Source organism: Schistocerca cancellata, chromosome 1 (assembly GCF_023864275.1).
Source record: "Schistocerca cancellata isolate TAMUIC-IGC-003103 chromosome 1, iqSchCanc2.1, whole genome shotgun sequence".
Classification (NCBI taxonomy): Eukaryota; Metazoa; Arthropoda; class Insecta; order Orthoptera; family Acrididae; genus Schistocerca; species Schistocerca cancellata.
This window is the reverse complement of record NC_064626.1, coordinates 175,082,246-175,098,293: the sequence shown is the minus strand read 5'-3', so window position 1 is coordinate 175,098,293 and position 16,048 is coordinate 175,082,246. Positions and strand designations below refer to the sequence as shown.

Below are 16,048 nucleotides of genomic sequence, written 5' to 3'. Positions count from 1 at the left end.
CTACATCTACATGGATATTCTGCAAATCACATTTAAGTGCCTGGCAGAGGGTTCATAGAACCAACTTCACAATTCTCTATTATTCCAATCTCGTATAGCGCGCGGAAAGAACGAACACCTATACCTTTCCGTACAAGCTCTGATTTCCCTTATTTTATCGTGGCGATCGTTCCTCCATATGGAAGTTGGTGCCAACAAAATATTTTCGCATTCGGAGGAGAAAGTTGGTGATTGGAATTTCGTGAGAAGATTCCGTCGCAAGGAAAAACGCCTTTTTTTTTCAAATGATGTCCACCCAAATCCTACATCATTTCTGTGACAATCTCTCTCCCATATTTCGCGATAATACAAAACGTGCTGCCTCTCTTTGAACTTTTTCGATGTACTCCGTCAGTCCTACCTGGTAGGGATCCCACACCGCGCAATAGTATGCCAAAAGAGGACGGACAAGCGTAATGTAGGCAGTGTCCTTAGTAGATCTGTTACATTTTCTATGTGTCCTGCCAATAAAACGCAATCTTTGGTTAGCCTTCCCCACAACATTTTAAGTTGTTCATAATTGTAGTACCTAGCTATTTAGTTGAATTTACTGCGTTTAGATTAGACTGATTTGTGGTGTAGCCGAAGTTTAACGAATTCCTTTTAGCAGTCATGTGGATGACCTCACACTTTTCGTTAATTAGGGTTAACTGTCAATTTTCGCCCCATTCAGATATCTTTTCTAAATCGTTCTGCAATTGGTTTTGATCTTCTGATGACTTTATTAGTCGATAACCGACAGCGTCATCTGCAAACAACCTAAGACGGCTGCTCAGATTGTCTCCCAAATCGTTTGTATAGACAATAAACAGCAAAGGGCCTGTAACACTACCTTGGGGAACGCCAAAAATCACTTCTCTTTTACTCGATGACTTTCCGTCAATTACTACGAACTGTGACCTCTCTGACAGGGAATCACAAATCCAGTCACATAACTGAGACGATATTCCATAAGCACGCAATTTTACTACAAGCCGCTTGTGTGGTACAGTGTCAAAAGCCTTCCGGAAATCCAGAAATACGGAATCGTTCTGAAATCCCTTGTCGATAGTACTCAACACTTCATGTGAATAAAGAGCTAGTTGTGTTTCACTGGATCGAAGTTTTCTAAATCCATGTTGACTGTATGTCAATAGACAGTTTTCTTCGAGGTAATTAATAATGTTTGAACACAATATATGTTCTAAAATCCTGATGCATAGCGACGTTAACGATATGGGCCTGTAATTTAGTGGATTACTCCTACTACCTTCCTCGAATGTTGGTGTGACCTGTGCAACTTTCCAGTCTTTGCGTATGGATCTTTCGTCGAGCGAACGGTTGTACATGATTGTGAAGTATGGAGCTAATGAATCAGCATACTCTGAAAGGAACCTAATTGGTATACAGTCTGGACCAGAAGACTTACTTTTATTAAATGATTGTATTGCTTCACTACTCCGAGGATATTTACTTCTATACGACAAGAGATCACCATGGAGCACTGTTAGGAATTGCGATCGTTACAGTTGTAAATTAGTACCACAATATTTCAAATATCAGGGAACGCATTATTAGAGGTAAGACAGTCCTTGCCGGCCGGAGTGGCCGTGCGGTTCTAGGCGCTACAGTCTGGAACCGAGCAACCGCTACGGTCGCAGGTTCGAATCCTGCCTCGGGCATGGATGTGTTTGATGTCCTTAGGTTAGTTAGGTTTCATTAGTTCTAAGTTCTAGGTGACTGCTGACCTCAGATGGTAAGTCCCATAGTGCTCAGAGCCATTTGAACCATTTGAGCCGAGACAGTACTTAAGGCCTGTAAACCGAAACTTCTTAGAATAAGTGACATTTTAAACATGTTACCAATTTCATGTTACCAACCGATTAGAATCACCTGAAGTATCTGAGACATACAATAAACTATCATGTAATCCGTTCGATATTCTCAGTCAAAACTATTTTTTTGTGAATAAGATAGTCGCTTGAGTACACGTATCTGGACTCCAGAATTTCCGTAATAATTCGAAGTAGTTCTGCCTTTAAAAAGTCTTCCAGCTGCTCGTTAATCGTCATTCGGTTAGTGCGCTGTAAACCAAGTAATGAATTAACAACGTAGAAAACCATGAGTAACCGTGCCATGTGCTCTGTGAAAACCTCAACATCAATAATTTTTCATTAACCGGTTTTTGTCAGCTGCTTGTGAGCGCGATTTTGAAAGCGGTATTTTGTCCCGTCTTTTCCTGTTCGGGCATCTCTTAGCTTTCCCTTCGATAAGGCGCTATAAAGTAACATTACTAATTTCTCTGTGGTCATGAGGACACATGGATCAATGTGCAATTGGAAAGTCATATATCGCCTTTGTTAGCTAGCAGAGATATTTAATGTAACCACCAACAATTAGCCGTGCACATGTTTGAACGTTAGACGACATGACGAAATGTTGGTTTCTGGACCTGCATTCAAACCTAGCACCTGTAGTCATCGCTAGCCCATGAGAGAGATTTATGCAAGTTTGAACTTGAAACGATACGATGAAAATTTTTGTGCCGGACCAGAATACATATCCAGATATGTACTTTTGGGAGATACCTAGAGAACTTTGCAAATTTGGCAAAAACAGTGGAACTAAATCGTTCTGGGCAGGACAAATCCCGCGAAAGAGGAGATGCGAGTTCGAATGCCAGTTTGGTACCAAACTTTTCAACATCCCAAGTCCAAATAAAACAAAAAAATCAGTGATTGTAACTTTATGCGATTGTCTAACAAAATAAAAAAGTTATTTTAAGTTTTTGTGATACGGGTCCACAGCCTTTTTATATTCCTCAAATGACGTAATTTTCACTTCTAGCTGTAGGAGTTCTTATTGCGTTATTGCACTTTTTCCTTACGTGCTATTACGAAGCATAAGATAAGTTTAAAAATAAAATAACAACTTCTGTCTATGGCTGTGTCACTCTTGATGGTAGTAGAATCGGTGGCTGTTATTAAGGGTACCAGTAATATGATACATACATTCGTGCTATACAGCCTGCACGTAAATAACATATACTGCTCTGAGAAGCAAAGCGTATAAGACCAAATGACAACAATTGTTACAGACAGCAATTGTCGTCTACAGCTAACTACTATTGTAATCAAAAAGCGAGCGAGTAGAGCGATATGACAACAGTGTACAGAACAGATGTGTCGAAACTCGTCCTGTGATTGGTTGTTGCTATGGTAGCTGTCCTTTCAACAACTAGCTGCCAGTGATTTTGTTACACTGCTTTAGTTATACTCGTGCCTGTTAAAATTAGTCACGGGCAATGTGAAGCAAACGCAGCATGAGTTCGTCACAGCAGTGGAGGCCGCGTTAGGTAGGTACTGATTTTTTCGAACAGCACAAGCACCACACTAGGTAAGAATTATTACACTCTGAAGTGAATTCAAATTATTCGCTGCACTTCATTTCGTGGTTAACTTGTAGTCTCATTCGATCACATCGCCATTTACTGTCTGCATCGGCTACTAACTGCATACTTCCGACATGCCACATATCTATCGCCATCTGACAGTTCAGTGCAATTTTAGAGATGCCTTCCACTACATTTTTTTCCACATAGAACAAACCGCCGATATTCAGTTTAATAGCTAATCGGTTACGATTACATTCTGGGGATCGCATTAAAAACCACTTACAAATTAAACTGGTTAACGATCAGCGAGCTGTTGATTTCCCATCCATGCTACTGGTGTAAGCACTGAACACCGCCGCGCGGGATTAGCCGAGCGGTTTCGGGCGCTGCAGTCATGGACCGTGCGGCTAGTCCCGGCGGAGGTTCGAGTCCTCCCTCGGGCATGAGTGTGTGTGTTTGTCCTTAGGATAATTTAGGTTAAGTAGTGTGTAAGCTTAGGGACTGATGACCTTAGCAGTTAAGTCCCATGAGATGTCACACACATTTGAACAACACAGAACACCAAATTATGAGAAGCGCAAGGCCCATGTTAGGATAAGGAAGCAGAGAAAGATAGCAGCGCTCTTAGTGGCCTGATAGTGAACTTTGAACACAGAAAAAGTATGGCGTTTTTGTCAGTCTGCGTATTCTAGAAGACTCAGTCAAAAACTAAGATTAACTTCTCTTAATTTGGGTTAAAAGTCACGTAAATTTAAAAAAAAAAACAGCATATTTGGATTTTGACAGTGAAATTATTTATTTGTAAAACCCACTATTAGAATTTCGGCCATGTGGCTATTATCAAGTGGAAATTATTTTGCTTTAACTATGTCAGAACCTAAAAAATCATCTGACATGACACAGAAGCTGGCTTCATTGTATTGTGTTCCTGATTACGATTTTCCTGTGCGTATTGCACTCTTTGAGTTACATTGTAATTATGTTGCTCGTGTTCTGCTTAATTTTTCCTCAGATCCGTAATATTGACTGGGATACATGGTATCCTTTTTTGTTTCCTACGAAACAGAAAGTGTCTCGTCGCATGTTGACTCATGTCTATTTGTTAGTACTTGTGAATCCGTGTGCGAGCAGCCCGATTTTAATGTATCGTACGTTGCTCCTATTCTCCGTATTTCTTTTTATTTTTTGCATCCGTTTTTCGTACTTTCTAAGATTTAATGAGGGACTCCGAAATTTTCATTGAAGAGGATGATTCTACTACACTGATTTCTGCTAAAATGCATTCTTTGTAGTGTTTGTTAATAACGTATGAATACATTGCGTAACTACCGTCACATGTTTAGCATTTTCAAGGAAGAATGTTCTAGTCGCTGAGACTACGAACATACTCACCTACCTCTATATCCATGCTCTGCAAATCACTGTGAAATGCATGGCACTCAGTGGCAATACGCAAAGCCATTAAAAGTAAAATTACATAGTGTTTCCGTCACAAGATGTAATAAAGATGAATACCAATTCTGTCAAAACCTGCTAGCATAGAATTCTCCATTAAATATGGAAAATTTCACAGCACAGATGCTAACAAAAATAAAGTAGAACACATACTTACAACGCTTTTAAACCGAGCAGTTCACACACGGGTCGTAAGCAGTATCCAATATACATAAATCCACAGTAGAGCATGCGACAAAAATAGCTTTTGTTTTACGTTAAACAAAAACCAATATTGAATTATTTATCCCACCCAGTTTTACAGATTGAAGCATAATATGAGTGACGTATGTACAATGCAGCTCAAAGAGTGCAATACACACAAGTAGAGCGCAGATAGAACACAGTGTATTGAAACCAGCTTCTATTTTGAACTAAACCACAATAAATATTGAAGACTTTAAATTACCCTATAATAAGATAAGATGATGGAGGAAATTTGGAAATTTGTGGGAAGGACTATGGGACCAAAGTGCTGAGGTCATCAGTCCCTAGACTTATGCACTACTTAATCTAACTTAACCTAACTTACACTAACGATAACACACACACACACCCATGCCTGAGGGAGGACTCGAACCTCCAGCGGGGAGCGGGGGGCTGGGGGCGGGGAGGGGGGGGGGGGGAAGGGAGCAGCACGAAAAGACATCCTAGACTGCACGGTTACTCCGCGCGGCGATGATGGAGGACTGATTAGCTTGCAGCGCTACAAGTGGCCTGGCAGGGAACCAAGGTCGTGTTACCGGAAGTCCCTACGTAAGTTTCACCCATATAACAGGGCAAAGTGGTTTACCTTGCTTATGACAGCACCAGGTGCATCGGGATCCCAGTCGGCCGTGACAGCGCCCAGCATGACGAACAGCTGGGACGGTGGCCTGCGCTCGTAGTCGGGGGCTTCGCCTTCGAGCCCGGACATGTCTGTAACAAACAAATACCGCGGCACCCACACTCTTCACACTATTGCTGCTGCTGGCAATACAGGACACAGCTCCTCCACTCTCTCTCCGAAACAAATTCTTTAGCAGTTGCACCTGACTTCTTTGAGGTGAGAAGAGCTAAATAAGGCGGTACAGATGGAATGAACTGATGGGTTTAAGGGATCACCTACTAGTTCATTATTCCCTCCGTCCTGTCAAATCAGTATTTGTAAGAGGAACGAGATGGACAGCCAAACATCTACATGCGTAGATCGAAAGCAACTTTACAGTATGTGGTGGAGGGTATTTATGCTACCACTATCTGATTCCCCTTCTCTGTACCATTCCCGAATGACGCTTAGGAAGAGTGATGTTCAGTTCACCTCCGCATTAACTCTAACTCCTCGAATTTTCTCGAAACAGTTGTGGTAGGAAGCAATATATTGCTCGACTGTTCCTGGAATGTAATCACACAGCCCTACATGATAAATCAATCACTTCTAAAGACCGTAAATTCAACTAAATACGTAGGAATTACAATTGCGAACAACTTAAATTGGAAATAACACATAGAAAATGTTGTGGGGAAGGCGAACCAAAGGCTGTCTCTTATTGGCAGAACACTTACAAAATGCAACAGATCTACTAAAGAGACTGCCTGCACTACGCTTGTCCGTCCTCTTTTGGAGTACTGCTGCGCGGCGTGGAATCCTTACCGGATACGCTTCACGGAGAACATCGAGAAGTTCAGAGAAGAACAGCACATTTTGTGTTATCGAGAAATGGGGGAGAAAGTGACACGGGATTGATACAGGAAACGGGCTGAACATCACTAAAACAAAGGCGTTTCGTTGCGGCGGGATCTCACGAAATTTCAGTCACCACCTTTTTCCTCCGACCTGCTTAGGGAGAACTGATCATCATAATATAGTACGGGAAATCAGAGCTCGCACGGAAAGATATAGTTGTTCGTTCTTTTTCGCGCGCTGTTCGAGGGTGGAATAACAGAGAATTATTGTGTAGGTGGTTCGATGAATCCCCTGCCAGCCATTTAAGTGTGATTTGCAGAGTAGCCACGAAATTGTAGGTGTAGATGTAGACATTAACAAACTAAAAGTAGGATAAATTATAATGTCAGTGGTGTTTGTTGCAGGATTCTAGTGCGAGTCGTTTACGAGATATTGTATTACGAAAAGTTCACATACCGGCACTTGTTTGTGCCGTTCAACCTATGTGTTACTAGGAACGATGTTGTTATCATCGCTTACAGTGTGCTTGTGTGTTTCTTGAGTGCACTGCGACTCTTGTGACAGTCCAAGAATGAGGTCGTAAGCGGACGATGGTATTTACCAATGCAGAAAGAGGCGACAAGGTCGTGGCGTATCGGGGAGTGTAGGAATAATGCAGTTCATTCTTGTACGGTGGACGACAACCATCTCGGCAATTATTTATCAATTTCTTCAAATAGTTACTTGAATGGTGGTAACACCTAGACAACATAACAAAAGGAAACAAGTGATGAGAGGAGGAAATTAATGTCTTGCTGCTGTTGCAGTTGATCAGCACGTTAGCTACCGCTCAATCGCACGAGGAAGTGGCATGCATCAGGCAAATGTTCTATACGTTCTCCATCGACATAACCACTCTCCATCAAGAGCTACGTGGAAACGATTACGATAATCGTGTTAACTTCTGTATATGGGCATTAAGACAGGTTACTCCCGATGTACAATGTATCTTGTTTAGTGATGAAGCCACATTTATCAATCACGGCCAGGAAAACCGCCGAAAAACGCACTTTTGGTCGTTTGACAATCCCCGTTGGCTTCGTTCAAAATGTTCAAATGTGTGTGGAATCTTATGGGACTTAACTGCTACGGTTGTCAGTCCCTAAGCCTACACACTACCTAACCTAAATTATCCTAAGGACAAACACACACACCCATGCCCGAGGGATGACTCGAACCTCCGCCGGGACCAGCTGCGAAGTCCATGACTGCAGCGTCGCCTAATCCCGCGCGGCTTGGCTTCGTCAGGTCAATCTTCAGCGTTCATGGAGTGAAAATGTGTGGTGTGGCATAGGTCCGATTTTCATAGATGGAACAGTGAACGCGCACAAGCAACGTAGCCTCCTAACAAAACCATCTTCCTCGGATGCTAGATGTTCCATTGCAGACTGGGAGGAACCTGCTGTCCAGCTCAGCTCATAGTAGACGAAGTACTGCAGCAGGTCTTCACAACTTGCTTCCAAATTGTTGGATTGGACGCATAGGATCTGTATCTTGGCCTGCCGGTTCCCCGAATTTGACGCTTGTAGACTTTTTTCTGTAGGGAAAGCTGAAAGATGATGTCTACAAGGACATACCAACTACACCCGATGATATGCAACGACGTATTACTATAGTCTGCTTGGACACCTCCGCTGAAACGTGTGCAGCAGTCGTTTCATATCAGACTAGAAGCATGTACTCCCACTGCTAGTGGTCAATTTGAACACAACCTGTGATGGTCAGCTGTCTCGTTACTGCTCAGAATCCTCATGACAAGTGGATGCACTTGTTCTTTAGTGTGTGCTACCACAGGTATTCTACAAGTGGCTGTGTGGGAACTTTTCAAAATACGATATCTCGTAAACGACTCGCACTAGACTCCAGCAAAAAACAGCACTGAGGTTCTGATTTATCCTACTTTTAGTCTGTTACTATCAACAGGCATTGTCCCATTTAAAAAAGTGTACGTTCGCACAAAAAATACACTTTCTATGTATTATTACCGTCTGTTGATCGACTGACAATACGATCCCCTGACTAGCAGTCCATTATGTGAAAACCCCACATCAACAACTCTTTCCACATCCACAATATTTGCGGTGCAATTTTTAGGTGATTCACCCTGTATAGTATATACACCAGGTGTCTCTCCTAAGATTCGTCAAGCGCATTTTTTCTGGTGTTCCCGCAAATATTTGTAATTTCGTTCTTGCAGTGTATAGCCAGGGCCAACCCAAACAAATACGGCTCATCGCATGTTTTATACAACGCCCAGTGTCGACGGAAAACGACGGTTTGTTTCCAATTTCAAACAAAATTATGGTGAAAGCGGAATTTTACTTGCCATTCGATAGAGCGCTCGCAGATTCGTGTAGTGGAATATTTGTTTCTTCGATTTGAATTAACAGGGGCAATAATACAGGAATAATATAATAATCAGTACTCAAGGAGGGACTGAGCAGAAGCGCTGCTGCTTGGCGGTAGCACTCAGCACGGGCCGGGCCGGTTCTTCGTGTTTTACTGTACCTGTTAATATATACCGATAAAACGAATAACGCACTAAATTAATTTTGGACATCTCTATCGAATGAGCATGTAAAATTCCGATTTAAAAATCATTTTGTTTGAAATTGGAAACAAGCCGATGTTTTCCTGCCACAAAGGGCGTCGCCTAAATACTTGGTGAGCAGCATTCATTAGGGCTGACTCCAGCTACACAATGCGAAAACAAATATGCAAATACTTGCCGAAACACCAGGGAAAACGCTCCTGACGACTCTTAGGAGAGACACCCTGTATACAGGGTGTTACAAAAAGGTACGGCCAAACTTTCAGGAAACATTCCTCACACACAAAGAAAGAAAATATGTTATGTGGACATGTGTCCGGAAACGCTTACTTTCCATGTTAGAGCTCATTTTATTACTTCTCTTCAAATCACATTAATCATGGAATGGAAACACACAGCAACAGAACGGACCAGCGTGACTTCCAACACTTTGTTACAGGAAATGTTCAAAATGTACTCCGTTAGCGAGGATACATGCATCCACCCTCCGTCGCATGGAATCCCTGATGCGCTGATGCAGGCCTGGAGAATGGCGTATTGTATCACAGCCGTCCACAGTACGAGCACGAAGAGTCTCTACATTTGGTACCGGGGTTGCGTAGACAAGAGCTTTCAAATGCCCCCATAAATGAAAGTCAAGAGGGTTGAGGTCAGGAGAGCGTGGAGGCCATGGAATTGGTCCGCCTCTACCAATCCATCGGTCACCGTATCTGTTGTTGAGAAGCGTACGAACACTTCGACTGAAATCTGCAGGAGCTCCATCGTGCATGAACGTCGTACGTGTAAAGGTACATGTTCTAGCAGCACAGGTAGAGTATCCCGTATGAAATCATGATAACGTGCTCCATTGAGTGTAGGTGGTAGAACATGGGGCCCAATCAAGACATCACCAACAATGCCTGCCCAAACGTTCACAGAAAATCTGTGTTGATAACGTGATTGCACAATTGCGTGCGGATTCTCGTCAGCCCACACATGTTGATTGTGAAAATTTACAATTTGATCACGTTGGAATGAAGCCTCATCCGTAAAGAGAACACTTGCACTGAAATGAGGATTGACACATTGTTGGATGAACCATTCGCAGAAGTGTACCCGTGGAGGCCAATCAGCTGCTGATAGTGCCTGCACACGCTGTACATGGTACGGAAACAACTGGTTCTCCCGTAGCACTCTCCATACAGTGACGTGGTCAACATTACTTTGTACAGCAGCAACTTCTCTGACGCTGACATTAGGGTTATCGTCAACTGCACGAAGAATTGCCTCGTCCATTGCAGGTGTCTTCGTCGTTCTAGGTATTCCCCAGTCGCGAGTCATAGGCTGGAATGTTCCGTGCTCCCTATGACGCCGATCAATTGCTTCGAACGTCTTCCTGTCGGGACACCTTCGTTATGGAAATCTGTCTCGATACAAACGTACCGCGCCACGGCTATTGCCCCGTGCTAATCCATACATCAAATGGGCATCTGCCAACTCCTCATTTGTAAACATTGCACTGACTGCAAAACCACGTTCGTGATGAACACTAACCTGTTGATGCTACGTACTGATGTCCTTGATGCTAGTACTGTAGAGCAATGAGTCGCATGTCAACACAAGCACCGAAGTCAACATTACCTTCCTTCAATTGGGTCAACTGGCGGTGAATCGAGGAAGTACAGTACATACTGACGAAACTAAAATGAGCTCTAACATGGGAATTAAGCGTTTCCGGACACATGTCCACATAACTTCTTTTCTTTATTTATGTGTGAGGAATGTTTCCTGAAAGTTTGGCCGTACCTTTTTATAACACCCTGTATACTCTAAGACGACAAGCGACGCGTCACGAAGGAATTATCCAACTCGGACGAAAATTGGTAGAGGTGATGTACATGTACGGACAAACAAATGATTACAATTTCGGAAACATGGGATGATTTATTCAAGGGAAACAGCTTCAGAAAATGAAAAAATCAGTAAGGCTTTGGTCCACCTCTGGCTTGGCATTGATTGAGAGATTTGTTGAAAGTCTTCCTGAGGTATATCGTGCCAAATTCTGTCCAATTGGAACATTAGATCGTAAAAATTCCTAGCTGGTTGGAGGGGCTTGCCCATAATGCTTCAAACTTTCTCAATTGGAAAGAGATCCGGTGATCTTGCTGGTCAAGGTACGGTTTGGCAAGCACGAAGACAAATAGTAGAATAGTAGAAACTCTCGCAGTATGTGGGCATGTATTATCTTGCTGAAATGTAAGTTCAGCATGTGAAACCTTGTTTCGCAGGACAGAGCGGATCAGGTTGTTGAAAGCGGCTCAAATCAGTTGATGCTAGTTGCACAAACATACAACTTTCTATGCTAAAAGCACTTAATCACACATGCCCTTAAAAGAATTCAGAAACAATACAACGATACAGCTGAAGGCCAGAACACAAGTTATTAAAATTGCATTAAGGAATACACACAGCTGAAGGCCTTAGCTACAAAAGGAAAGAACTGAGTGCTTAAGGCCTGGATAACAAGAACTGCAGTAAGGAAATTTTAAAAGGTTTTAGACAAGGACCTTTCAAATTTTAATTGGTCTGAAGGCCTAATCTTAAACTATTTCACATAGGGTTCGTCTGAAGGCCATATACTGAATACAGAACAACTCAAGGCTTAAGGCCTGGATAACAAATTAAGGTAGAGAGGAAAGGTTCGAAATTTCAAATGATTTTTTCTTTGATTGCTGAAGGCCATATCTTAAAATACTTCACATAAAGTTCGTCTGAGGGCCATATACTGAACATCAAACAACTCAAGGCTTAAGGCCTGGATAATAAATTAAGATAGAGAGAAAATTTTCAAATGATGATTTTTTTTTCTTCAGACGGCTGAAGGCCATATCTCAAAATATTTCACATAAGGTTCGGCTAAAGGCCACATACTGAACATTAAAACAAACTAAATTAATACACAGCTGAAGACCTCGCACAGTACGTGAGACAAAAGAAAATCGGTTAGGTGGGCCAAGCGTAACACTAAATAATTGGGTAGCAGCACGACCTAGGGACGGCTGAATAACCAACCAACAACCCAATCAGTTCCCTTCCAACCAACCAACGGCACGACGACCGAAAATATCAGCGAGGACGAAGATCGCAGCAGCACTACGTCTTGATAATTGGCATCTAAACACAGTCAAGGCACAATAACCACTCAAAGAAAAAAAAACATCAACCTGTCGAACTACACGCCGTGCTGGACAGCGTCAAGACGGCGAGGAAAACACACTGCTGGAAAACTACGCTAACGACCAGGGCAGGTAACCGGAACGCTAATGGCCACAAGGCAGAAGATACCGCTGGTGCACTTCACTAGTAAGTTACAATCATTTCAATAGTTAAACACCACACAGGAAGACGCCTGCCAAATTTCGCCGACTCCAGCACACCATTCGTTGCTGCTTGCGGGAACGACCCAGGAAGCAACAACCGGCAATGAATGAGGAGATGTCACAGCAGCTGAGGTTTTGTAACAGGTTAACTGATTACTCAACCCCAGTATTCAGGTTTGGTGGGCGACAAACTCTGCAGCTCTCGCAGCTAGTGCCTCACAACTCCGACCGCGTGTGCACGCCGCCAGCGGCGTCGGCCTGACTACACGCCGCAGAGACTTCCTCGCTGCTCTGTCGCAGCTGACGGACTCCCCACACTCACCACCACACGGAAAATATAGCGGTCACACCAACGATGGTACAGCAGTACTAGTATCGACAAACGCTGCTGCAGCCACTGACGGAGGCAAGTGAGCAACTCGTTCAGGTAGTAACTGGGGGATCAATAAGGCGCCACTCGATGGTGAGAATATGCCAAAAGAGAAAACTGCATCAGCGCGAGCCAGCCACGGATCAGGATGGTTTGCCGTGAAGAGGTACAAAACGTATCGCAGAATATGCTCGACGTACCGCTGTGTTGTAAGGGTGCCGTGAATGACAGCCAAAGGGGTCCTGCTATAAAAAGAAATGGCACCTGAGACCATCGCACCTCGTTGGCGGCCCGCAGTTCAGTCAAGAAGGGAACGGAAGGGGCAGTCATGTTGGTATCCCACTGCCGTCTGTGGTGTCGCCAGACAAGCCTTCACTGGACATTAGGGCTCATTTCGAAGAAGGATCATCAGTCAATGAGATTCTAGGCCAAAGAAGTGTCTGGAGATGCCCTGGACCCGAACAGCAGAATAATGCCAAGGTGACAGTCGCCAGCCATACGATCCCACAACCAGAAGTGATCGTCCGGGAAGCCATTTCTTTTCATAGGAAGACCTCTTTGGTTGTCATTCGCAACATCCTTACAACACACAGGAAGGTCGTCGATATTCTACACCTCGTTTTGTTGCCCTTTATGGCAAGCCATTCTGCGCTTATACACTCCTGGAAATTGAAATAAGAACACCGTGAATTCATTGTCCCAGGAAGGGGAAACTTTATTGACACATTCCTGGGGTCAGATACATCACATGATCACACTGACAGAACCACAGGCACATAGACACAGGCAACAGAGCATGCACAATGTCGGCACTAGTACGGTGTATATCCACCTTTCGCAGCAATGCAGGCTGCTATTCTCCCATGGAGACGATCGTGGTGATGCTGGATGTAGTCCTGTGGAACGGCTTGCCATGCCATTTCCACCTGGCGCCTCAGTTGGACCAGCGTTCGTGCTGGACGTGCAGACCGCGTGAGACGACGCTTCATCCAGTCCCAAACATGCTCAATGGGGGACAGATCCGGAGATCTTGCTGGCCAGGGTAGTTGACTTACACCTTCTAGAGCACGTTGGGTGGCACGGGATACATGCGGACGTGCATTGTCTTGTTTGAACAGCAAGTTCCCTTGCCGGTCTAGGAATGGTAGAACGATGGGTTCGATGACGGTTTGGATGTACCGTGCACTATTCAGTGTCCCCTCGACGATCACCAGTGGTGTACGGCCAGTGTAGGAGATCGCTCCCCACACCATGATGCCGGGTGTTGGCCCTGTGTGCCTCGGTCGTATGCAGTCCTGATTGTGGCGCTCACCTGCACGGCGCCAAACACGCATACGACCATCATTGGCACCAAGGCAGAAGCGACTCTCATCGCTGAAGACGACACGTCTCCATTCGTCCCTCCATTCACGCCTGTCGCGACACCACTGGAGGCGGGCTGCACGACGTTGGGGCGTGAGCGGAAGACGGCCTAACGGTGTGCGGGACCGTAGCCCAGCTTCATGGAGACGGTTGCGAATGGTCCTCGCCGATACCCCAGGAGCAACAGTGTCCCTAATTTGCTGGGAAGTGGCGGTGCGGTCCCCTACGGCACTGCGTAGGATCCTACGGTCTTGGCGAGCATCCGTGCGTCGCTGCGGTCCGGTCCCAGGTCGACGGGCACGTGCACCTTCCGCCGACCACTGGCGACAACATCGATGTACTGTGGAGACCTCACGCCCCACGTGTTGAGCAATTCGGCGGTACGTCCACCCGGCCTCCCGCATGCCCACTATACGCCCTCGCTCAAAGTCCGTCAACTGCACATACGGTTCACGTCCACGCTGTCGCGGCATGCTACCAGTGTTAAAGACTGCGATGGAGCTCCGTATGCCACGGCAAACTGGCTGACACTGACGGCGGCGGTGCACAAATGCTGCGCAGCTAGCGCCATTCGACGGCCAACACCGCGGTTCCTGGTGTGTCCGCTGTGCCGTGCGTGTGATCATTGCTTGTACAGCCCTCTCGCAGTGTCCGGAGCAAGTATGGTGGGTCTGACACACCGGTGTCAATGTGTTCTTTTTTCCATTTCCAGGAGTGTATTTCAGCAAGATGATGCCCAATCGCACACGGCGAGAGTGATTGCTTGTCTTCGTGTTTGTCAAACCCTACCTTCGCCAGCAAGGTCGCCGGGTCGCTGGCCAATCAAGAAAGTTTGTAGCATTGTGGGCAGAGCCCTCCAACCAGTCCGGAATTTTGAAAAATTTGGTACGATATCACTCAGGAGGACATACAGCAAATCCATCAATCAATGCCAAGCTGAATAAGTGCTTGCATACAGGTCAGGGATAGACCAACGTCTTGTTGTCTTGCTCAGTTTAAGAATCTCGTCCTCTTGAATAAATCACCCAACGTTTTTGAAACTGTAATCATTTGTTTATCTGTAAATGTACATCACAACTACCAATTTCCATCTCATTGAGATAATTCCTTCGTTTTGTGTCTCTTTTTGTCTTTGAGTGTATATACAATTCTAACGGCACTGTCACAGTTCCTTTGGGTACTCCTGAAATTGCCTTTACATATGGCGATTCTGTTCCTGTAAGAGGGACCTGTTGACTTCAGTGTGTAAGGAAGACCTGAATCTAGTTACAATAACATTACTATGTTCATGTACACTACTGGCCATTAAAATTGCTACACCAAGAAGAAATGCAGTTGATAAACGGGTATTCATTGCACAAATATATTATACTAGAACTGACATGTGATTACATTTTCACGATATTGGGGTGCATAGATCCTGAGAAATCAGTACCCAGAACAACCACCTCTGGGAGTAATAACGGCCTTGATACGCCTGGGCATTGACTCAAACAGAGCTTGGATGACGTGTACAGGTACAGCTGCCCATGCAGCTTCAACACGACACCACAGTTCATCAAGGGTAGTGACTGGCATATTGTGACGAGCCAGTTGCTCGGCCACCATTGACCAGACGTTTTCAGTTCAAAAATGGCTCTGAGCACTATGGGATTCAACTGCTGAGCTCATTAGTCCCCTAGAACTGAGAACTAGTTAAACCTAACTAACCTAAGGACATCACACACATCCATGCCCGAGGCAGGATTCGAACCTGCGACCGTAGCGGTCTCGCGGTTCCAGACTGCAGCGCCAG

The 16,048-nt window shown here is 44.6% G+C and overlaps 1 protein-coding gene across 1 annotated transcript in view; it reads right to left on the bottom strand.

Annotated features, from left to right (window-relative positions):
• LOC126161494 (uncharacterized) overlaps positions 1 to 16,048 on the bottom strand; it is a 120,508-nt gene that overhangs the window by 54,759 nt on the left and 49,701 nt on the right. The window contains exon 4 of the mRNA XM_049917429.1: positions 5,700 to 5,824. Within this exon, the coding sequence (XP_049773386.1) occupies positions 5,700 to 5,824 (125 nt within the window). The remainder of the gene's footprint in view (positions 1 to 5,699; positions 5,825 to 16,048) is intronic.